The following is a 24,285-nucleotide window of genomic DNA, read 5'->3' as shown; positions in this document are numbered from 1 at the left end:
AGTGCTTCCCCACCCTCAGAGGAAAAAAGAGGCATTTTTTTCCTCTTCCTTCTCCTGTGTCATCTTTTGTTTAAATGGAATTTCCCATTTTCATTCAGTGCCCATTTCCTCTTGTTCATTCTGGTTGCACTGAGAAGAATTTGGCTCCATCTTTGCTTCCTCAAATCACACCTTTGTTCCTTTATTCACTTTCATCTTTCAAACACAGAAGATGACTTTTCTGTGCTTTGCTTATATGTTTTGCAAATACCAGAAATGTGGTAATATGTCTCGCCCATTTTGGCTTTTTTAAAACCTACTACAAATATCTGTGTTCTGATCCTGTTTTCATTACATGCCAAGGGAATCTCAGAATGTCATAAGTGCCAAGTTAAAAACTTTTGATACCCATGTGAGTTGTAATGTCATCAGGCATCAGAAAACTAAGCAAGAGTTAAAAGCTGAAAAGTATATTGACAAAAATAATTTGGCAAGGCTGAAGTCTTGCTTCTTTGATAGATTACCAGTGCACAATAAGGGATCCAGTCATGATCCATACCTCTGCTCATTACACCTAAATTAACAAGACTTTTGATTGCACAGTCTGCAGGACTAAAGGATGTCAAGTCAAAGGATGAAAAGATTTGCAGTACGTAATTCCAAATGCATCACCCAGACTGACCTCAGTTTAAAAGTGAAAACAGGAGTTGTTTAATGTTTTTCTGAAGAATGACCCTGAACCCTGTTTGCAAAACCATTTGCTAGATAAACATGTATTATCATACATGTGATACAGCAATGCTGAAGAGAAGTTTTTTCCCAGAATACATCAGAAGAGTAAATTCTTTTTACCATGATCTTGAATATACACACCCATGGTTAACACAGGCCTGTGCTACCAGAATTTCTGGAAACTACAAAAGGAGACATAATAGGATGCAAGGGGAAAGGAGCAATCCAGTACACCACATAGAACCCTAGTTCTACAGTTTTCTTCTGCACCACATCCACTTCAATGTTACTGCAATATAAACTTTAACAAAATCCACTGACAGAGCAGGACTTGCTCAGGTATATGAAGCAGAAGACATTTCATGAGGAAACTGGTGATACTAAAGTACATCATAAAATGCAATTATTGACCTCCTAATTTAATGAAGCATTGCACCTCATTGGAACAAGTAGTTTGTGCAATAGAATGGATTAGGAAATAAGATACCTATTTATATCTCCCAGGAGCTTATAATGGTTCTAGGGGTAAAAATAAAACAAAAGAGCGAGGCCAGAATGAAGTCAAACTAACCGGGTGAAGAACGATTTTGGATTTTCTAATTCATGATGTATCTTGACCATATGGGCTTTTTTCCTCCCTCCTTTCCCCCACCCTTTCCAGTTTCTGAGTCTCTCTATACAAGCACCAGTAAGTGTTGTCAATAATGTAACAGAATTCTACTCTGTACACGTGAGAGGGAAGCACACAGCCAGACTCTGTCCCTGCTCAGTGTGTATGAAAGCAGATTTATAATTTATGCTGCTGCTGAATAAGTCCAGGCACCAGTGCATTGCAATGATTAATTTAACAAAGCTTACTTAGAAATGACACCACAAGTGATAGCTAATGGCAGGTTGTTTTACTCTTGTAAGTGCATATCAACTGTTAGTTTCAAGACAGAACAAAGGACTGAAAGTCTCTTTTTCCTAGTCAGTCTGACAGATAAAATGGGAGGTTGCATATTTCCAACTTTTCCCACATAATTGCTCAGGTGTGTGTCAGCTGCTTGAAGCAGCTTTGGCCTGTAAAGCAGGCAGTAACAGCTTCCCCCACCATGCACTATCAGGGATCAGGACAATCTTTAATCAAGGTGAATGCTTATCCTATTCACGAGCCCCTGGTGGTTACAGATAGCACCCAGCCAGGCTGCCAGTACCACCAGGCTTACTTGGTTTGTTTTGGAATGAACCCCAGCTTCACCCGTGGGACACAGGAGCCAGCCTCCATGGGCACCCTGGACAAATGTTTTGGAGAGCACTTTGCAACTGTAACTATGTACCTGTCAGCCACTCAATGCTGGGAGCTGTTGATGTTTCTTGGTGTAGCTTGGACTTACCCAACAGGTTCTTGAGGGAGGATTGGCCAAACAGTTTGGTTCATCAGCTCTGCAATGAACATACTTCCCAGACTGCCTTAAAACTGTCAGATCACTGGACCTGCCATGAAAACAAATGAACTCAATATAAAAATACTTTTAACCTGCAATTGAATGTTTTTGTCAGGGAAATTGCCGAATCCTCATTTCACATGAACAGATATGTGAGTCATAACAATTGAGCATGTTTATTGTACATGGCAGTTCTTTTCAAAACACACATGTTTAAACAGATGGCTTATGTTGACTATTAATGCAGTTCCTGCAATTAAGTTCAGTCAGAACGAAGTCGACAGAGACTGACATTCTGTTGACATCAAAGCTGCTGTATTGCATCTTCTCCCAATGAATGTTCAAATTTGGATCTGCTACTACAGCCTTACTGAAATGTCAACTGTGATAAGTTATGATGCAACTGAAGAGGGGAGATAAGGTACCTGGCGTCTTGCTAAATTACTTTTTGACAGGAATTTACTATTTGCATATTCATGCTGCTGTGTTTCAATGGTGAAAGTCCATGTTTGAGCAAATTACGATAAATAAACAGCAGTAGGAAGAAACTTGTCCCTCTGTCTCTATAGATGTGGTGGGCTCAAAACACAGGCAAGTGAACTTGCCTTATAGGGAGTCCAAGCACACAGTGGTGCTGTGCTCTGCTCACCATATTACCCACAAATGCTGCTGTCAGGTTCATAGTCCTGCAGGTGAATAACACAAAACAGGAATAGCTACACACCTGGTGAAACCCAAAGCTCTTGTACTGTAGTACTGTGTTGAGGCAGGATATTGCAATAGTGACAGGCAGAGGAGCGTGAGAGCAGCTCAGGTGACACAGCCCAGACTACAGAGCTGAGGCTGCTTTGGGGTTTTATGATCTGCAGCCTATTTAGCTGTGTTCAAAAGTGCCAGACAGGTTTCTCCTTTAAGATTTTTTTGCAGAGTTTTTGGAATTAATATAAACATCCATTCCTTCAGCAAATTGCTTTGTACTTTATCTGTGCACGATGTGAAAAAGTGTCTTCCCTTCTTTTGAGCTAGTTACTATCTTCATTTGATAATCTGCAGGTCTTTCAATGGAAGAAACACTGAGCAATTGTTCCCTACTCACTGTCTTTTGTCACCAATGATTTTACAAGTCTATTCTATTGTCTGATGTGTTTTGCAGCCTGAGGAATTCTAGGCTATTTTTATCACCTTTTCCTGTATTAACTCGTCAGTGTTTTACTTACCTATCTCATTTCCAGTTATTTTCAGTCACATGTCTGCTGCAGGTAATGTTTTGGCCCTGAGGATGGATTTGTATGGCTGCAATTCAGCCAAGAGGGTATCCAGCCCCTTGTGATCTACGTAGGAGTTGTTGACTGTGGCTTCTGAAGTGACACAGAAGAACAGGTGTAGCTAGGTTTAGTGAAGTAAACAGGAACAGTTTAACACACATATCATGTCTCTTAGATGCTGTTTATCTTTTCTCCTTCCTTGGTACTCTCCAAAAGCAAATTCCATCTTTACCACTTCTTCTATTGTATTGTTCACTTCAATTTAGTTGTGGGAAAACATTCATTCTACTAGTATCTTTAGAAAGAGATGTTTTCAAATGTCCTTTCATTGTTCAGTAGCAACTCTCTAAACATGCAGGGGAGTAGCTTTCATACAACACAGAGCTGTGTAGTAGCTGTGCTGTTTTTCATATCTGCACTAGCAGGGCTTGTGACACACATTCTTGAAAGGCCTCCAAGTGTCTCTGCATGATGCTGGACAAGGCTGAGGTTGAAACAGAACAAGGTCCCTTGTATTTCCAAGTCTGGCACATGTTCAGCATTGCAGGGCTGGCACTGCTCAGCAGTGAAACTGCCTCCATGCTAGAACACCACTGTCTGTTGGAGCAGAGAGCTCCTTTTCAGTCCCTCTCATGCAAATACCCAGACAGCCATATTCAACAATCTAATTAAGCCTGAACATTGATACATACAACCTAAACCACGACTAATTATCATTCTTTGAGTGGAATTCATTGCTGGAATTAAAAAAACCCACTGTATTTCTGGGAAAGAAAGAGGGACAGCTGTATATCTCATTACATAAATTCTGACCATTCATTTAAGTGAATATATTATAATAGAAATGAACTTTACAGAGTTATTATTTCAGCACTTGTGGATAGTAATCTGTAAAAATCAAACTTCCAAAACCCCCACATCACAACCAACCCCCCGCAAAAAACCCCATGACTCCAAAATTCCCCAAACTCCCCAAAAATCTAACCCAAACAGCACTTCACTGTAAACCCCCGAAAACCCATATGCACACTTTCACAAAGCCAGTGAAGTATCCTGGCAATAGTAGATTTTCTCTCTAAAAAGCTCTAGTTAGCATTTTAGCTGACCCAGAGCTCTAGGAAGGAAGCCTCAAACCCAAAGGGAGAACAGCCTGGATGCTTCTTCAGTAAGATGTAACTACAGTAACCACGAAGCACAGCTATTTGTCTTTACAGAAAGAGAGGAGCAAAGTTGTGCTTGATTAAATATTTGTGAAGCTGATTTAACATCCTTTCACCAGCTGAATGTATCATGCTCTAAACAGCTGTGTAAAAATAACCTATGGAAACAGATTATTTTTGTAACTTCCATTAAAAAATGGCTTCAGGGAAGTAGAGGTAATGAACAGGTACCGGATACATTAGGAAGCTGGTTACAATTGTAGCTTGTAAATCTGATTATTTAGGTTGCTTGATACTTCTTGTCATTGGAGCTGGATTTCAGTTATTGGTAACTTGGTCTAATCACAAGTTTTTGGTCTCATGTTTTCTAGCCTGGATGTTAACCTCAGACCGTATTTTAGTGAGAAAATGGTTTAATTTTTCTTGTTTCTGATCAAGCTGTGTGTGCATGAACTCTAAAGAGTAATTAAGCCTGATTGAGCCCATGCATGCAAACAGAGTCAGACTTTGCCCATCAAAGCTGCTCTGGGCCCAGCACAGAGCTTGTATTTTTTGTACTTACATTGATCCTGTGCTAGAACATAATGGATGCATGATAAGAAGGAGGAGTGAAGACCAAGAGGAGGGAGGGGTCACCTCAGGGAGCTGGCAGGACATGGCAGCCCTCTGCAGGAGTGGGTAATGACACTGGGAAGACAGTGGTGGCTGGGGGGGGACCAGCCCAGCTGGCCAAGGACTCAGCAGGAAAACAGCTCATGGAACTGTGCCTCTGAGAAGACAAATGAGGGAAGAGAGTCATACTAGCAGAAGAGGTGAAGCAGTGGAGATTTGGGAGGGACTGTAGCTGCACTTGTCAAGGTAAGAAAACCAACAAGAGCAGCAGTTTCTCAAGCAGCAGAACCAGTTTTTGGTTTTGAGGATAAAATATCTCAGGTTAACAGAATTTATTTTTAATGTGTATTTTCTGAAAGTTAAGTTTTAAAACAATCTATTTCAAAAGAATAATATTAACACGATTGCTCCCGTCACAGGAAGCATCCAGATATTTGCTGGAGCAGAATCTTCCCAAGTTATTTCTGAAGGATGTTGTGAGTGGGAAATGGTTGGTCAAAGGGCAGGGGATGATGGGGGAAGGCAGCTCAGGTAGTCACTTGGAGTCAGAGGAAACCTGATGAACACTGCTGGTTAGCAGTGAATGTCTGCAGGTTACATGCATTCATTTAAGAATTTCTCAAATTCAAATAATGGAACAAAGTGAAAGAAAAACGATTACCTTATGGCCACCTGTATTTCTTGAATTTTACTCCCTACTGTGTTAAACAAATGATATAATTTTGCCAGTACCTTATTTTCAGCTTCCTGTTTTTAAGCTTACTGGCATTTCCTCCTGTTCCAAAAAGGTAAAACTAATTTACTGAGAGATTATAGAGTAGTTGGTTTGTGTTGGTTTAGGCAATGATTCAGATTCTGTCTGACAGTAAAGACTAATCTCTACTTCCGTTTGGCTTGTGGATAAATGCAACAAACTTTCCACAGTCACACAGGTAAATAAGGATCTTTACAGATAAAGAAAAAAAAAATTAGAGTACTCCTCTTTGAAAAGTTGTATCATACTTCAAAACAGCAGCTCTCATTGCAACCTTGCGTCTGCTGAGCATCAATAGGATTCCTGCTCTGGGCTTCCATGTTCTGTACTGCCACCTATGAGGAATGAAGGTCTTGGCAGTGGCCTTGATAAACTGGTAGGCTATAAATCTTGAAACTCAGATAGAAGAAGATGTGAATGATGATGAGGTGTTTATTTTGTAATTTGTATTTGTTTTGTGGTTTGGTTTCCCCCCTCCCAACATTTGCTGCAAGTGAACAGATTTTGCTTTTTCTATCTAGTGGCAATCTGTCTGCATGTAACAAAGCACCAAGATTTTCCTTGCTTGTATGCAGAGTATGAACCATCATTCAGGGAAAGACACCTTGTGAGGCATCCTGGCCATGCTGGCAGCTGTGCCATACTGGAGTTGTCCTTTCTTCTCTGTTATTTGGCCTTGTCAACTGAGTGTGTAGCAAGAGGTGGTGCAAACAGGATACACATGCTCTTAAGTTACAAAGCAGTTCTTTGTTGCCTTATGCACATAGTTGAGAGTGACAAGTTCCCAGGCTAAGGAGAGCTGGCAAGGACCTGACAGCAACAGGGGAAAACCAGTGTTCCCTTGCTCCCTGTTACAGGCTCACCCTCAGAGCTGCCATCCTCAAATCCCTGTTTTTGATTTAGGGCTTTATGTCTTTCCAGGAAGCGACATTCTCCATCTCAACCATCTTGCTTTGTCTGTAAGATTATCTTTGTCATTTTGTCCAGCCCCAGATGACATATGGTCTCACAGCTCTTGCTCACAATTCGGCAATTTTCTCGGAAGTCTGAGTGAGGATTTTGCTGCTGTTCCTCAAAACAGAACCTCAGATTACAGAGATCTGAAACAAAAGGAGGAGAAAGGTAACAGAGGAGGTGCTGCCATAAACTCTATGTATCTTGTGACTGTGTGCTGAGCAGGTTGGTTGTTGTGGGAAATCTGGCACACGCTCTGTGCTGGCACAGAGCTAAGAGCCCATAGCTTGGATTAGGTAAGACAGCAGGGAAACCATTTTGGAGCATCATTAGTGAAGAAAAGAATTAATTCTCTCAATTGTCTAATATTGAGACAAGACCTATTTATCAGGATCTAAAAGAACCACCCTGGTACTGGACAGTTTCAGTTTGCACTAGAAAAAGAGTCATTCATAAGCATCTTCCAGGAAAGTGCTCATCCAGCATTCCTGATGGAGCAGAGAACAGAAAATTTTCATGGCTAAGCACTGCAATTTAAGGACAAATTTGAGCTCACAGTGAAGAAAAGGCAACCAGAGGATGTTACAAGCCTGTTAAGGATTGATGAGCATGTAAGAAGTCTCTGCCAGATATTTAAAACTCTAGTCTTATGTTATAAAAATTGATAACTCTTGTGATTTCTTTTTGCTTCTGTTTTGTTTTTTTTTCCTATGTGTAATTTATTTTTTATTTCTTTTATTGCTAAGTATATGACAGCACTGAAAATCTATGAATTGAAATGCTGTGCTTGAAGCAAGAGCAGATGAAGTAAAATCATCTGTCATAAACCCCAAATGGTGACCATGAAATTATAACGGATGTGAGACTGAGAAACTCAAGCTGCCTGGACATATTGAGAAAATGCCATGCTGGGACACAAGGCAGGGTAATTGTTTGGTTCATCAAGTAGCCAAAGACCCACAGCATGGGAGATCAGTCCTGACAAACTCCTGACCAGTGTGCAAGATACATAACAGTGAATGAATAGTTGTGATTTGCAGTAAAGATCATCATGTGCTCAAATACCAACCTTGGAGGAAGGAAAACATGATTCACTACAGTATTATATAAAAGAAGACAAATGAAGTGCCTTCTGAAAGGAAATTTAATTTAAGCTGTGCAGAGAGGATTTAAAGAACCCTTATCAAAGGCTTGGATGTATGCACTGCTATGTAATGCATTTTCAGAAAGAGCAAATCACAAAGAAAGTGGTGTGGCTAAACAGGAATGGGAGCCTTGTAAAAGTAAAGAAACATTTTCCAGAATAAAAATCAGACCAATATCATAAAAATTGAGAAGAGCATAAGCTCTGGTTTTAGAATTAACTTCCCCCCAAAAAGGGAGCCATAAGAACTAAGCTGTCTTCCTATCATCCTTCAGTTTGCTAGCCAAGCTCTTCTATTGTTCTCCTGTAAAATATGTTCACTGGTCCTCTGATCATGCTAGTGGATAAATTTGAATTCTTCTTTCTTGACAAGGGGTGACCTACTTTAATGAAGGTCTTTGTTTTTAGAAGTCCTAACTTGTGTTTCATGAGAAACTTGCAAAGGGCTGTCAAATATGAAGGCATAATCTAGTTCTGTGTGCTTTTTCATATTTTATTATTTTAAATGATAAGGGTAAATATTGGCATCACAAGAAGCACATAACATAGGCTCAACTACTATAAGCTTAAAATGAGTAATATTATAATCAAACCAAAATGACAGTTCAGATTAGATCATGTGTTCACTACTTTATGAAGTCATAAAGTTAGTACAGTGTGTAATCAAAGTGTGTGCCCAACAAAGAGAAGAATTGCTATTTGTTAATATTGCATCAGGTGTTTGAAATGAGAGTTGTTTCCCGTTGGTAAAGGCCTGTCTGTAACAGAGGACTTCAGCAACCTGGGATTGCCAGGGCCAGGGCTCACTGGACAAAGGGTATTGCCTCCAAGAGAGGATAAAGCCTCTTTAGCCAGGCTTAAGGAACTATAGAGATCTGAGCAGGGCCTTTGCTGTTTTCTGCTTCAACACTTTCTCCTGAAAATCTCATTGCAGTTGCAGAGCTATTGTTTACCTTCCTTCATTATTTGTTGCCTTTACCTGTATGAGCACAAAGCTTGACAAGGGTTTTGCATAAAGGTTCATCTCTGGACCTGCTCCAGGGCTAGCAACAGTAGGTCAATATGGCCAACTTGCAGATCACTCTGTTTTGATCTCAATTTAAACAACAGGATTATGAGCTGAGGTTTCCTTTTCAGCTAATTATGGACTGTCTCCACATGCCAGTACTGTCTGATCTTCTGAACTGGCTGACAGTCAAGTTAATTGTGCACTTTGGACACAATCTATGGGGCTCAGTCTTCTTCAAGCGGGAAATCTTAAAACTGGTCTTCATCCCTCTGTGCTACAAAAGAAAATCTCAGGAAGAATCCAGCTATTTTAGGTTAAGTAACTGGAAATATTCTTTTTTTTTTATTTTTAGTTCATCTGAGAACACGTAATAATTTATGTGCCAAATGTATTTTTCAAGATTATTCTTCTGTGTCCACTGAAGTTTTTGAGTTTCTGTGTAATCTGAACACATTTTCTATTACTAAAAAAGTACAAATCTAAACTGCTATAAATGTACCTTTCTAAATTGCCATGTCTTTACAGTATGTAAATGTGTTGTATTTTGGAGTTTGATCTATTTAAATCCCAGTCTAACATTCTGTGGTTACATATTCTTAGTGCTTTTTACATATTCAGTAAAAGCTAGTGTTATACAAAATATTTTTTAAGTGAAAAAATCTATTTCTATACAGCTTATTAGCATTAACTATGGAAGACAAAAATTGGAAAAACCTTTTTTTCCAGTCACAGCCTGAAAACCCCCTATATGATTGCATTGACTGATGCCTTTATTAATTATGATATGCTTTTATCCTTTCCTGACTACACTGATTCCCAGAAATAGTGGTGCTTCTGCACACAGTTTAACTCCCTTGTAAACACACCCATCTGCTCAGTGTTTTCCTTCCTGCATAACTTTTACCTCGGTGGTAAAAGCAGCTGACTGAGGGCATTAGGTAAGAAATACATCTGTTCCTGCAGATCATCTTGTTAAAATGAAATGGGAAATCAGGCGATGGTGATTCTCTCGGACGATCCTTATATCGACAAACCCCAGCTAAAGGTTAAGAATGTGACTGACAGGACACTTCAGTGACTGTACCTTAAATGCTTCAGAGTCAAAGGACATTTTTTTTTTTTACTTCTTGATATCTCTGCCTTGGAGAGTGTTATAATTTAAAGTGGCTTTTCTCAAAATTGTATATTCTCAAAGTCACTAAAATTCAATGCGGTTATTGGTCAAATTGTTGTGTCATAGAAATCATTATTTCACTGACTTCAAATATTTTTCTTGGTCTCAAGAGAAGTAGTGTCATCTTCAGAGGTGACCATTTTAATGGCAGAAATGCACACAGAATGTTCCTATGGAGTTTAGTACAGTGGAAGGATTGTTCCGAACTCTGACAGAGACTAGGGGTGGGCTCCTTTCATGCTGGTGACAAGTTTCAGAAGTAGGGTCCCACAAAATGCAGCTCGCCAAAGATGTTACACTGACCGGCTCTGTACTTAGTACACAAAAACCTCATGCACCCACTTTTATTCCATGGAATTTTCCAAGAGCAGCTCACTATCAGTTTCACAGGTCCCAGAGCCTCTACAAGGAAGAAATCTCACTGCAGAGCAGACAATTTCAACAACACAGTCACAGCTCCCCTGTTATTCTTGTGCTGCCATGCTACAATGCTGAATATAGAATCTGCTCTGCTGGTTGCTGTAATGGCAAGTGTTTGTTGTGCTCCCTGTTCTCATGAAGTGAACACAGACAAACTGCATGGATTTTGTGTTTTGTGGGCAATTGTACCCTTAGGCATGCCCAGCTGCATTGATCCTCATAGGAGAGTACTGTCTCACCAGAGAGTTTGCTAGCTTGCAAGCTGAGTTTTACTTGGAGGCTGTGCATCTCCACACTGACTTCAGCTTCTTCTAGAGGATCAGGAGCTATCTTCCATGTTTGGCAGCCCTTGATTTTTAGAGTGAGGAGTGTCTGTTCTATTATTATTAATTTTAATTCTGTGTAGATCTTATCCTGTGCATTTTAGTGGAGAGAAAATAAAAATTGAAATGACACAGACTGTCTGTAGGAGAAATGCTTCATGTTGGGACAAAACACCTGGGTATCTACCCAGGTCAGAATGTGGTATTATACAGAGGGGAGTAAGTTGAATAAGGGCAGCATGGACAGGCAGGCTAGAAGATGTCTTGGAGACTATTATTTAGAGCTCTCAGCTGGATCAAAAACATTTAGTTTGGTATTTTAAAGGATTTTTAAACTGAGATTAAACTAAAGAAAGGTTTGAACATGAGTGGTTTCTGATCTAGCAGTGGAATCCAGATGGATCCCTATGTCCATGCAGTTAACCCCTTTATGTGACTAGGATTTGGTATAATGTGTAAGGTGACAGGCAACTTGACGTGTGTCTGTAGTTCAGGATTACTACTTTGTTTTCTTTAATGCATAAACCAAGATATTTTTCATTCAAATAATCTGATTTGCACGGACTCCTGTGGCACCACATGTGAGTGCCTAATTCAGGTACATGTTTATTATTTAACAGAGTACTTCTTTTTTTTAGTAACACCAGAAAAAAATACATTTTGTTCACTGCTGTCAAAAATAAAGATGTAGAAACATGGTAAGCAGAGGCTCCTAATTTCTTTCTCATCTGCCAAGTACAACCTTTCACTTAAAAAACCCAATGACCTGTAAAAGGTAGTTGTCAAGCTATTATTTTATTAGGTATTATTAAATGGCTTCCTCCTGATAAGGGACAGCTTGCAATATGGACAGCAACTTAGAATACAGTTCGTATCCATAGGCTTCAGCCTTTCCAAGTCACGTATGCTGACTGTGCAGAGGGTTAATGTTTCATGAGAAAGGCAAGCTTCTGAAATCAGGCTAATCTATAAACAGCTTCATTATTGAATATTGGCATTAGGGCTGTGGAATATGCTGAAAATTAAGGGTTTGTGTTTTCCACTATTTTCTACAAAGAGTTAACATATAGTCTAGGCCAGGTTGCCTTTACTGCTTTCTAAGCAGCGTGCAAGAGGCTGTGGGGACAACCCACTTTGTACCTAAGAGGTCACAAAGACTGGGATACAGCTAGAACTGTCAAAAAATCAACCTGAGTAGGATGTTGCCAAAGAACTTGATTCTTTGGCACATCTTCCTCTCTGTTTTTATAGAAAGCTTTTTATTCATAAAATATCAAGTGAAGGACAAGGAAAAGGACGTGGCACTGATTTGTAGGAGAGCAATAATAAGGAGCCTTTCTGCTCAGAAGGTGACCATAACATTCCAGTGCTGCTTTCTCATTTGGCACAGTTGTATTACAGCCTTGAAAACCATGGGTTGAGCACAATCTGAGTGTCAAACTTGGCATCTACAACCATGTTATGAACTATCACTATTAGAGGCTCCAATGAAAGTGAAGCCAGGATTTCACTAGAGCAGTATCAATATTTACATGAATCTGCTGTTTGGGTGGTGGCAGTGTTGCACTGTCACATTGCCTGTGGGGACAAAAGTTGCAACTCTTGGCTACAGCTTTAAGTATCTGAATGTTAGAGAAAGCCAAAGAATACTCAAGTTCCAGGGAAGATTGGAAGGCCAAATATAGGAGTGAAATTGGAGGCACACTTTTGCTCTTAACATCAGGCTTGAGCTGCTTAGTACCTCTTATCAGTTGAAAAGAACGAAAGAATAAAGAATTTAAAGGCAGATATTATGTGTGTGAGTTGAAGTACAGTATTCAAATATATGTTGTGACCTTCCAGTGTCTCACTTGTGGAATAACTAATAACTTGCTACTTACATTTGGCTACACATACCTACTTCTTATGTGAGAATCCTGGTGTAATAAATACCCAGATTATGCATATAAAACAATAAAGTTGGAATGGTAAGTGTACTTATCTTCGATTGAAATACAATAAACTCTGAATTTAGATAAGCTTTAAAAATGCCATTGGAAAGTTAGTTCCTCATATGAAAATTAATTTCAACAATTAAGTGGCAACATAGAGACTATGTTTCTCTATAATGAGAGATTCCAGTAACCCCCAGCCTTTGCAGTCTTGCTGAGGTGTGTGGAAAGATGTATCCCCAAACCCAGCAACTTACCCTCTCCTGAGAGTGGCCTTGCAGGGTCTGGTGAAGGCGTGACCCACTGAGGAGAAGCCTGCATGAATTCAGCTTTGAATAGCAGATGTTGCATCCCTTGAAGCACCCAGCCACTGTGCAAGAGGTTGAAGAAGAAAAAGAACATATTTGAATTAAAAAGCGGCTCAGAAGGTTCTATAATTCGCTCATTTATGACTTAATGGGTTTTGCTTGAGGAGTCCAAAGTCCAAGTGAAAGTGCTAAGAACTGAAATTTTTAGGAAGGCAAATGGCTTGGCTTTGGATTAATAGACATTTGTGTGTTCTTTCACAACAAACAAATTCAAGTTCTTATCCAGGAATGAAATTACACTTATGATTTAAGATGAATGTGTTTGGTCCAGACTGGACTGCTATTGCTTCCTTCCCCACTTAAAGGCAGCATATTCATTAAAATAAACACGTTTTTATTTCAACCAATTTTCTGCATAACTAGTGGCTTTTTCATCTTCACAGCATAATCACTGAAGCAAAAAGCTATGATTCTCAGAAGTTCTGTCAAATAAAGCCCTCATAAAAATTAAGTTTGATTCTTCTTATGATACAGCTTAGCTGTTTTTTGAAGATTCCCTGGCTCAGGATAAAATACAGCAATGTAATTTATATTCCAAACCTCAGCTGGTATGACATGCATGTGATCAATACTGATAAGATAGACTAAGCCTCTTGGCTTAGAAATTTCATGCAGAAATGCAGATTCTATAATAAATCTCTTAGATGCAGATAAGGTGCAGTAAATAAAGGAAATGATTCTTCAAATTCCCTTGAAAACCACCTGTCACAGTCAGATTGGCCATGGAGCTGTCCTCATCTGTGGATGCAGCATTATTTCATACCATGTGGTATTTGCACTTTGCTGTCCTTGTTTTTTCTAATCACATGAAAGCTGTAAACATCTTTGGATCTAGGCGTTTAACAAAGGTCAGTAGGAATTCCACTTTTTAAATCTAGATTTCTCTGAATGTTTGTTTCTAGAAGCCCGTGAGGATGATTTTATGCAAGGTTTGTCTTGGAGGATGATAGGAAAGGGTACATGTTTTGTTATTTATTTAGAAACCGATGTGGCATTTTTATAGGAGAAAAATGTAATCATTGTGCTTGGATTTAGACAACATATCTGGCTAAAAATTATTCTGAGAAACAGAACTGGGGTTTCTGCAGACGACTGAAGTTATTTTTATGAATAAGACAGGCTTCCATTTGCATATCATTTAGTTCTTACATATTTGTGCATGGCAAGTCTTTTATATTTAATTGTTTGATCACAGAGAGAAAGGACACACAGTGAAATAGGATCACAGCTTTTTGCAGATGTCAGTTCTTCTCCACTGAGAACTGAGACTCTCCAGCTGTCACAAGGGAAAAGGGAAAGCAGATTGCCATGTGCTGGCATCTTCTTAGTGCATCAGACATCTTAATTTATCTTAATCTGTTGGGTTTTCTTACTGCTAATAAGATTAAGTGCTGCAAAAATTTCTAAGAATTATCTTAATTTTTAGCAGTTTTTAAACTATTCTGCTACTCTAGTTCTTGTCATGTAATTTCGGTGTTTATTTTAGTACTTGATGTAATTGTTTAAGCACTTTTTGTTTTCACTTCTTGTCTACAAGTGTATTTAGTGCTAATGAAATCTCCTGTGCATTACTTAGAAACAAGATTAAAAACAGTGAAAAATGAATTTTAACAAAAATTTAAAATAAAAAGAGAATTAAGCCTAAATCCAGTAGCAAATACTACTATTTCTACACCATACAAAACTTTTATTTAGAAAAGGAAAAATGGCAAGATCATGAATATTGATTTTTTCCATCTGTTAGGTCCAAAAAATATGTGCTTTAAGTATATAGTTACTTCTGAGACTGTAGCAATCCAAAGCTGTGACAAGGGAAATCCTCAGTAGCTGGAAGGAATGAAGCATCCCTCATAATCAGAGTTGACAAGGAACTGGCTGCTCAGAGAGGCTGTGCCATAACTGGTTTTTGGAGTATTTCAGAAGTTGCCCAAACACTTTTGGCTTTTGGCAACCTGATCTAAGTCCACACAAAGTCCTCTTATCTCTGTCGACTCTGTGATGAGAGTTGATGCAACATTACCTGGCTGATTTCCCAACTGCTAATAGGCATACTTTCTGTCTAGTGAGGTACAGTGGATAAAATTTGCCATCTGTTCACTTGCCAACAGTCAGATGGTAGGAGCTGAGATTTTATAATATTAATGCAGTAAAAGAGGAGAAGAAAGCTTGGCTATTGAGCTATCAACCTAGGTAACCACCTCAGATTAACATTAGGACTGTTGTGACTATTATTTATTTATGCTTGCAAGATTGTGCAACAGGCAACTCTAAACAAATATTTGTTGTTGCAGTTATTCATAAAACTGGAGCTTTAACTGATAATTGCAATGCAGACTTCTTGTCTTTTTTTAGGCTCCATATTTTTGGTAAAGGTTTCCTTAAGAAGTTTGATCAAATCTTGCCACATAAAATAGCAAACCCCCAAAGTTAAATGTCACAATGTTGCATTTATATTTTCTTTTTAGTAAATTAGTGCAGTGATGGAATCATCTGATCCTCTTATTTAAGAAGGTGCTACAATAATACAAAAAAAGCCTTTATACATCAATGAAGATTTTTTAAATGACATTCAGCTGAATAAAACTAATTATTCTATTCATATTTTTCAAACCAATCATTAAGAAAAATTGAGTAGAATGCCTGGGGTTTTCCTCAGGGCGAATGAACATTATCTGTGTATTCAATGAATGGTAAGCAAATATCAATATTTCTGTTTGTCCTGGATCTGTTCTCCTAGATACAAAATTCACACGTCATGTAACTGTGGATGAGGGGGTTTTGGGGTTGTTTCCCTCCCCTCCATCCCATTTTGGACTGTTTACCTTTCTCATTGAGAACACACAAGGAATGGTACCTACCAACATACAGAGCTGCATTGATGTCATTTTTGAGTGGTATTCTATCTGCAGGGGAGGCTCAGGCAGATTAATGAAGAATTGTTGGTAATAGAGGTGCAAAACCATGTGTCTTTGTTTTAAAGTAGTATTGCACTACTTAAACCACACGTATGGTTGATAAAATACCTATTAAAACTGCCATGTGCACAGGTTTTCCATTCTTAATTCTGTTTATTTTTCCTTTTACTTTTTAAAATCGATGTAGGATTTACTGAAATGGAATATCTGATACAAATGTGACTGGCTGGTGTTCTTTTCCAGGTCAAATCAAATTCCTCCAGGAGCAATTCTTTGATCCACTACATCATATACTTATGTTTTCTAGGAAAGCATAGAACCATTTAGGTTGGAAAGGACCTTTAAGATGGAGTCAAACCTTTTGCCCTGCACTGCCCAGGCCACCACTAAACCACTCCCTAAGAGCCACATCTACAGGTATTTTGAATACCTCCAGGGATGGATACTCCACCACTTCCCTGGGCAGCCTATTCCAATTCTGCATAACCCTTAGGTGAAGAAATTTTTCCTAATATCAAACCAAGACCTCCTCTGGGGCAACTTGAGGCCATTTCCTCAAACAAGATGATTTTATAAATTCACAGAGTTCTTTAAGTTCTTTAGAACAATACTTTAGTCAATCAGGATATTATTTAATCACATACTATTTTTGTGGTTTTCAACACCCTTTGTAGTTGTGATTAACTTTCTTTGATTTATTTTTACTATGCAGAAATTATCACCATTATGAGAAACGAAGTAGAAAATAGATATATCATCCTGGCTCTATTGTATAATGGTTACACAGAATATTTACTACCATTGATTTACACAACTGTCCTTAAATTGCCATCCACTAAGTGCATGAACTGGCCCTGATTAGCCAGTACTTTTGCTTAAGCGTTAGTTATTCAGCTGTGGTTTTATATACAGAAATTAAAATCTTTCAAAACTTCATTTAAAAAATCACAAATGAAAATTCATTACCTATTAGAATGGCAGCAGGAGCTCTATTCACAGTTTCCTGACATGTTTTTTTCCAATACCTCTTCCCAATGATGGGAACAGCTAACACTGTACAAAAAAAGTGAAGAAATAAATTGAACATAAATGTAGGCATATACATGTATATATGTATAGTAATTGAGGTACAAGTGCAGCATTTGCCTCTTAACACTGTGAAAAGGTGATAAAACCTTTTGTGCTGCTTGCTTGCTCTGGACTGCACTCTGTGGTTTACCACATATGGTTTGATAAACTGAAAATGCATTTGACACATGTATTTAGATGAGGGTGAATGTCCACAATTCAAATAAAGCCAAAAGTGTTCCTAGCAAAGCTCTCTGGATTTACCTCAACTGCAGCAAGAGGGAGCTTGCAAGCCTGCAATACAGGCTGTAACAGAACCAGAATAGTAACAATTGCTGATGGATCTTTCCTTAGTCAAACTTAATTCTTCTCCTTCAGCTATTTGTGGTTTTGTAACCTCTTGCACTAAGCTCCACAATATATTTGAATGCTGTTTAAAGCAGTATTTTTCTCACAGCGATTATATTTATGTGGTGTTGATGTATTTTCACATACTTTCCAGGTTGAATCCTATTGCTAATATTGATTTCTGTTCTCTGGGATACATTTTTAGGCTGAATGTGCCATTTTGAGCTAACAAGTGCTGTGCTTCCATGAATAATTGAGCTCCTACGAGTTCAGAATGACTTTACAGAACCAGTTTGAGATTAGTACCCAGAGATTTAAACATTTGTTGACATTGCTACCTGCAGGTTCACCACACGGAGTACCATATTCTTACCTACTTCCTCTGCAGGGCTATTACCTCTAAGAAAATCTAGGATTGGTGATTTTTTGTCACTTGTGTTCCCTTCCTCCGTGAGCTTCCTGAACTGCTAGGTTAACAGTTTAAAGTTTTTAAATAATAAATAGTTTTCTTAGGCACTGCAAGCACAAGCCAGGTTCTGTCAATCCCAGGTGAACTGAGGGGAACAATTTGCCGCGGGACGCTATGAGCACGACAGGTCCCACACGGGAGAGCGGGCGGTACCGGAGCGGCTTTTGGCGGGAAGCGCCTGAGGGGAGCTGAGGGCCGCCGGGCTGGGCGCCTTCCCCGCACTGCCGCCGGCCTGTGGTCCGACCCACACGGCTCTGCGGGGCTGCTGAGCAGCCGGGGCGCCGTGCCGCTGAGGGGATGCTGCCGGTGTCGGGACGGCGCGCACAGGTGAGGAGCCGGGGCGCGGTGCCGGTGCCGGGACGGTGCCCGCGGGCGAGGAGCCGGGGCGCGGTGCCGGTGACAGGAGGTGCCCGCGGGCGAGGAGCCGGGGCGCGGTGCCGGTGTCAGGAGGTGCCCGCGGCTGCTACTCCCTCACGCGGTCTCTTCACTCCCCGAAGCGCCGCGTCTGCGGCCGCACTGCAGTGGCGAACCCGCGCCGCACGGGGGCGCCCTGTGCTGCCGCGCCCGCCCTTCCCCGCCCCGCCCGTTCGTTCGGCCCCGCGGCTTCAAGCGGCAGCGGCCGGCCCGGGCTCCCCCGTCTCGGCCCGGGGTCCGTCCGTGCCGGCACCGCCGCCCCTCCGAGCCCTCCCCACGCCCCCCGCCTCCGCACCCCGGCAGGCGCCGGGCCACGCCCCGCCCCGTCAGCTGACTGCCGGGGGCGCGCCCGCGCTGGGTCACGCCGCGCTCGCCGCCCCCTCCCCTGCGCTCCGCTCCGCTCCGCTCCCCTCCCAGCCGGCGGCCGCGGCTGAGGGGCCGCCTACGCCATGGTGCTGGAGTCGGTGGTGGCGGATCTGCTGAACCGCTTCCTGGGCGACTATGTGGAGAACCTGAACAAGTCTCAGCTCAAGCTGGGCATATGGGGGGGTAAGGAGCCCCTTCCCTCTGCCGCCCCGTGTCCGCCGGGCCGCCGGAGTCAGCGGGGACGGGGAGCGGGTCTGGCTGGCTGCGGTTCCCCTGTGAGGGCTGCGCGGGCCATGGGACCGCCGACCCCTCTGAGGGGCGGGCGGCGGATTTGCGGCCCCCTGTGAGCAGCGGGCGAGTTCCGGGGCCGCGGCCCTCGGTGAGGGCTGCTCGGTGTGTGGCCCTCGGTGAGGGCCGGCCGGTCAGTGCGGCCGCAGACGTCCCCGCTCCCCTGGAGGGCCGTGGGTGGTTGAGTGCCCGCGGTCCCTCACACCCCTTCCCTCGGGCCGGGCTGCGGGGCGGGCACGGGCGCCCGGCGCTGGCCCCGCAGCGCTCGGAGGCAGGAAACCGCCGGCATCGATAAAGCCCCTGTTTATTCTGCTGTTCTTGTCTCGGGTGCTGGGGGGAAGCACGAGGGTGCTGTTGGGTGTGTGGGCGGGCTCATGGCGCAGTGCCCCGGCGGCGGGAGCGCTGGGTGCCCGTGCAGCTGGTGAGGAGCGTCGGGAGCCGTGTCTTGGAGTTAGCGGTGTAAATAAAGCCTGTTAACCACGGGACAGCGCAGTAACGTGGAGTAGATGTTCTCGGTGAACGTATCAAAACATTTCAGTTCGCTGCCCCGTAGTCATGCAAAACACCAGCTGAAGTAGTGCTTAGGGAAGCTGGCTGGTTTAGGTGCCTTCCATAGGTAGGTCATCACCTTATTTTTGCTCTTGTCATGGTTGTACGTATTTTAACATTTATGCAATATTAATACGTACACTTCAAATGGAATATAGCTCTAAGGAATCTGGCATTAAAGCACTAAGAGGTATATTATATAGGCTTTTCTCGGGTATAATTTTGTTCCAGTGTTTCATTTAGAAATCCCATTATGTTGCCTGCGTCAGGAAAAAAAAGTTAATATGTTTGTGAAAGCAGGCATGTGGTTTTGTGGCTCTGATTCATGATTTTCTATTACGTGAAATCATGAAAAACAAGGCACCATTTTCCAAGTCTACCCTATGTTGATAGAACTGTCATCGTCATTCCCAGCTAAGTGAATTATAAGAAAGACTTCCTATTATTGTGGGTGTATTTAATAGAGTAGAAACATGTAGACATCTAAGTTGGTGATGTTTTTGTCATCTGTTCCAACTGAAATTTTAGGTCTATAACCTGTGTTTAGTGGCTCTTACAAATTACAAATCATTGTGCTATTCTGTAACTGGAATAAGGTTTTCAGGTTTTATTTATAAGTACTCAGGAGAGTTGTGATTGTGTTCCTTATTCCAACATAAATAATACTTGCAGTCATTTTTTTCTGTACTTCTCTCTTCTAAACAGGTAATGTGGCACTTGACAATTTACAGATAAAGGAGAATGCATTAGTAAGTATCCTAATAACTTCAAAATTGTTTTTATGTTTTTATGGATCTAAAGGCTGAGAGGTAGGATAAAATGTTGCTCACTGTAGTCTCACAAAAGGAGTGTTCTTTTTTACTGGTCATGGGACGTAAGTTCTTGGTTAACTGCTTCTAATTTTGCTCATGTTGCTGGGACAGCGAAAGAAAAGAAACTGTGGTTGAAAAACAAGAAGTAACTTGCAGTAAGTTCCCATACTCTTGTCTGGAAAAACAAATTACTTGGCTGATTTTCATGTTCTTTAATTTGGCTAATGAACATCTGTACCACTGAGAGAATCTTGCTCCAATATTGAGTGTGTTTCAAACTTCCCTAAAGAGAACTGTTACTCTCCTGTGCATTGAAAACACATTGGATCTTTGTATGACCTAATCATTGGCTTCTCTTCATTATTCTAAAGTTTCATATGTTACTTCCCCAATTCATCCATTTCTGATAGCTTTGTTGTACTTCAAATCTATTGTTACAAATATCTTCATATTGTAGTAGATAAGACAGGAAGGAAGTGTTGCTTTGCACACGCCTTTCCTTCTTATAGGATTGATTTAGACTCCAGCAGTTTTGATGTAGAAAAATGCATAGTCATGTGTGTGAGTGACCAGTCTGAGAGTGTGCCAAGACCTAGTCAAAAACATAAACCAAAGGATGGTTCTGACAGCCTTACATCTGCAATGTGTTAGATTTCCATGCAAAAGTAATTAGAGGAAAGTCAGTAGAAAACACCACTTTTAGAGAAGCAGCCTACACTTTCTTCAAAAAGAAGGGATCAAAGGAATATGATATGGTCCAATTTTTCTCTTTTTCCCCCTAGTTTGCCTGTCTGCTGCTGCTGTCTGGGTTGTTTTTGTTTTCCTTCTGGCATTTTCCACTAGAAAAGAAGTAGCTTTTAATTTCTGTATGTAAATACAGTACTTTGCAAATGTAATTAAAATTTATTTATTTGATTTCTACTACTTCCTCTGTGTAATGCTTTATTTTTTTAATTTGCAGAGTGAACTGGATGTACCTTTTAGAATAAAAGTTGGTCAGATAGGTAAGTTTTAGTTCCAATACAAGTATGGAAATGGAAATTTTAGTACAGGCTTTATGGTCAGTCCTGCCCCTGAATTTCTTTTATCAAGCTTTCTTAAGTGTAGTTATACTCACTGTTGGAACCAGCATAGAAATTCAACATGACTGCAGTGAATGTTATCTGGCAAGTCCTGTTTGTGTAACTTTGCAGGCTGGTATGAAAAACACGTCTGAGAGGTTCTTCCTGGGTGCATGCATGATCAAGGGAGCTGTTCAGTATGGACAGAATATGTGTTTTTCTTTAAAGGACTGACAGGGACCTCAAAGAATTTAAGTTAAATTGCTGGAATGGACAAATATGCCAAATGTTTAGGAGCTCTTAGATTTTTTTTTTAAATTCCTTTCCCTGGTAGTCAGCATTACTTTTTCACATGAAACATTTGTAGGAGATATATATGTATTGTATTTTTGCTTCTTCTTCCCTGGGAAAATCATGTTCCTCCCAGTGAATTGAACTTCAGTCGTGATCTCAGGTTTTGATTTGAAGTATTATGAGTTAGACTGCAACTTTTTGCTTAAAACTATGGCTTATGTCTCCTCTGCATATATTTTATCACTTCAAGGGCTTAATAAAATGTTAATGCCCACAGGGTTTCTCCTTACCTTCTAAGGTGTTTAAGCCTTCCAGGTATGGGACTAGTGCTCTTTAATGCCTGAGGTGTTCTTTGGAAGTGGAGATTTTTGTTTTGATGTAACTGTATCTGTTCTGTTTAGATAAACTTACTCTGAAGATTCCTTGGAAGAATCTCTATGGGGAGGCAGTTGTTGCAACTCTAGAAGGCTTGTATCTTCTGATAGTTCCTGGAGCAAGTATGTAAACTCTTCAGCAACAGTTAAATAATGGAAGAGAAAAATATCTAAGGCTACCCATGTATATGAGTGTATTTCATGTAGTTCATGTAAGCCACCATTTTCACATTCTGCTCCCTCAGGGAAATTTCTAGATAAATACTGGTAAGTTAGTGGAAGAAGGGTGGGAGAAAACAGCACCTGTTGCTTTTGTGGAGGTCCTTGGTTGTACCAATTCCAAGTTCAATTCAACAGCCAAGTTTCCTCCAAAACGTGCTCATCCTGAATCCAGCTTTGTGGTGTGGTGCAGATCTTTAGCTGTTTATCTGCTTCTAAATGATAACAGACAAAGGTAATAATTCCATTTGTGCTGTTTGTAGGGAGAGGGACAAGGGTCAGAGAACTTTGTGAGTTTTCTCTGAAATCAGAACCTCTGATATGATGAGAAAACTTGCAAGTTCCTAGAGCATCAAATACATGTGTAGTAGAACTTAAAAACCAGTTTTATACTGCACAGACCCCACTTCAGGGTCTGAATATCCACAGAAAGATTTTCCTGTGAATTAATGCATGTTTGTGTAAAAACAACAATTTTGGAGGCTGGCTGCGGTAGTCAGTAATGAAACCTAGAGTAACCTTTCTCTCAAACAAGGAGAGAAACATGATGTTATATATGGTGTGCATTGCTTGATAATGCATTTATATAACATGAGATTTAGGATTAAGGCTGTCCCAACTTTGCTTACAGGTGTTAAATATGATGCAGAAAAGGAAGAAAAGTACTTGCAGGATAATAAACAAAAGGAACTGGCAAGAATTGAGGAAGCCTTGCAGAAAGCGGCAGAAAAAGGTACTGAGTTAATAATGCAGATCTCCATTGGAATTTGAGGACTTAGGCTGTGCTATGAAAGAAAAGTCCTGATTTGTTATTGACTTAAATAAATTTTGTTTTTTCAAGTGTTTAACTAATCTTACTACAGTGCCTTGAAAAGCCTTCTTACTCTAAACCTTGAAAAAAATGTTATTTGTTTGTTTATAATTCATTTATCCAGTTAGCTTAATGGGAAATGGGAATTTGATCATCTGGTATATATTTTTTATTATTTTTTTCCCTTGGTGCTCTAGGGGAATAAAACCATGTAGTACAATAGAAGGTGCATTGCGTGAGGGTAACGTTATTTTGCTTTAGCACCTGGATAATAGATGTTTAACTGTGTGTTTTAGAGGTGCATGTGGTAGGTTGTTCTTTGCTGAAAGGAATCTTTAAGGGGAATGGTAAGGCTTGTAAATTTTTACAGCAATGATAATGCTTTTGTTTCAGTTTCTGCTGTGCCTTTATGATGTACTGAGTTTGGACTGGCTTGAGAAATGAAACTCTTGTGAGCAGGAAGTAATTCCCGACACAAAAAACAATTGAGCATGGACATAGGAAACTAAAACTTCTGCTCTAGGTCTTAAAAAGTGTTAAGCTCTCAATTATAGGTTAAAATTGATCATTCAAGTCCAGTTAACTTGATTTGTGATGGTGATTTTTTTTTTGCTGTTGTTTGCTTGTATTCTCATAACCAATACCCTTAATAAAATTATGGTATCAGTTAGGCTTGTTTGGACAGAAACCAAACTCAGAACCAATGACAGGTAACTGCATGTGTTAGTGGAAAAAGTTGTCACTGAAGTTTTTGTCTGAATTGGGACCTGCTTGTTGGCCTGTGTAATGGTTTTTAAGATGTATTTCTAGGATACTTGTAATGCTGCAGCTCGTGGAAAATTAAGTGAGAATGAAATGATGCTTTCAACACTTGGAAGAAGGATAATTAGTTTGTAATCCATTTGCTTATTTAATTCTCCAGTTACAGGAGAGTCTGTGGCCTTTTTCCTGCTTTGCTAGTTTGAGAGGCTCATGTGCAGTTTTATTCAAACAGAAATCTGACAGTCGGTCTGCAATGAAGAAAGGAGCTTTGCTTTATTTCTTG

General features: G+C 40.4%; 1 protein-coding gene and 1 long non-coding RNA gene across 3 annotated transcripts in view; one reads left to right on the top strand and one right to left on the bottom strand.

Annotated features, from left to right (window-relative positions):
* Positions 1–5,623: 5,623 nt before the first annotated feature.
* On the bottom strand, positions 5,624–18,721 carry LOC146432821 (uncharacterized). The gene is made up of 3 exons (XR_014854337.1): positions 17,134–18,721; positions 13,142–13,254; positions 5,624–7,029 (listed from the first exon to the last, which is right to left on the bottom strand). It is a non-coding gene; the product is annotated as an uncharacterized LOC146432821 (long non-coding RNA).
* A 71-nt stretch (positions 18,722–18,792) lies between these two features.
* VPS13C (vacuolar protein sorting 13 homolog C) overlaps positions 18,793–24,285 on the top strand; it is a 74,099-nt gene continuing 68,606 nt past the window's right edge. Inside the window, exons 1-5 of one of the 2 annotated variants that reach the window (XM_085070851.1) lie at positions 18,793–19,015; positions 20,375–20,418; positions 21,443–21,485; positions 22,238–22,333; positions 23,061–23,162. In XM_085070851.1, the coding sequence (XP_084926977.1) occupies positions 18,916–19,015; positions 20,375–20,418; positions 21,443–21,485; positions 22,238–22,333; positions 23,061–23,162 (385 nt within the window). In that variant the 5' untranslated portion in view covers positions 18,793–18,915. The remainder of the gene's footprint in view (positions 19,016–20,374; positions 20,419–21,442; positions 21,486–22,237; positions 22,334–23,060; positions 23,163–24,285) is intronic. The other variant, XM_085070850.1, reaches the window with a different exon arrangement.

This window comes from Lichenostomus cassidix, chromosome 10, assembly GCF_008360975.1.
Source record: "Lichenostomus cassidix isolate B80296 chromosome 10, HeHo_3.0, whole genome shotgun sequence".
NCBI classification, from domain to species: domain Eukaryota; kingdom Metazoa; phylum Chordata; class Aves; order Passeriformes; family Meliphagidae; genus Lichenostomus; species Lichenostomus cassidix.
This window is presented reverse-complemented; position numbering and strand designations above follow the sequence as displayed.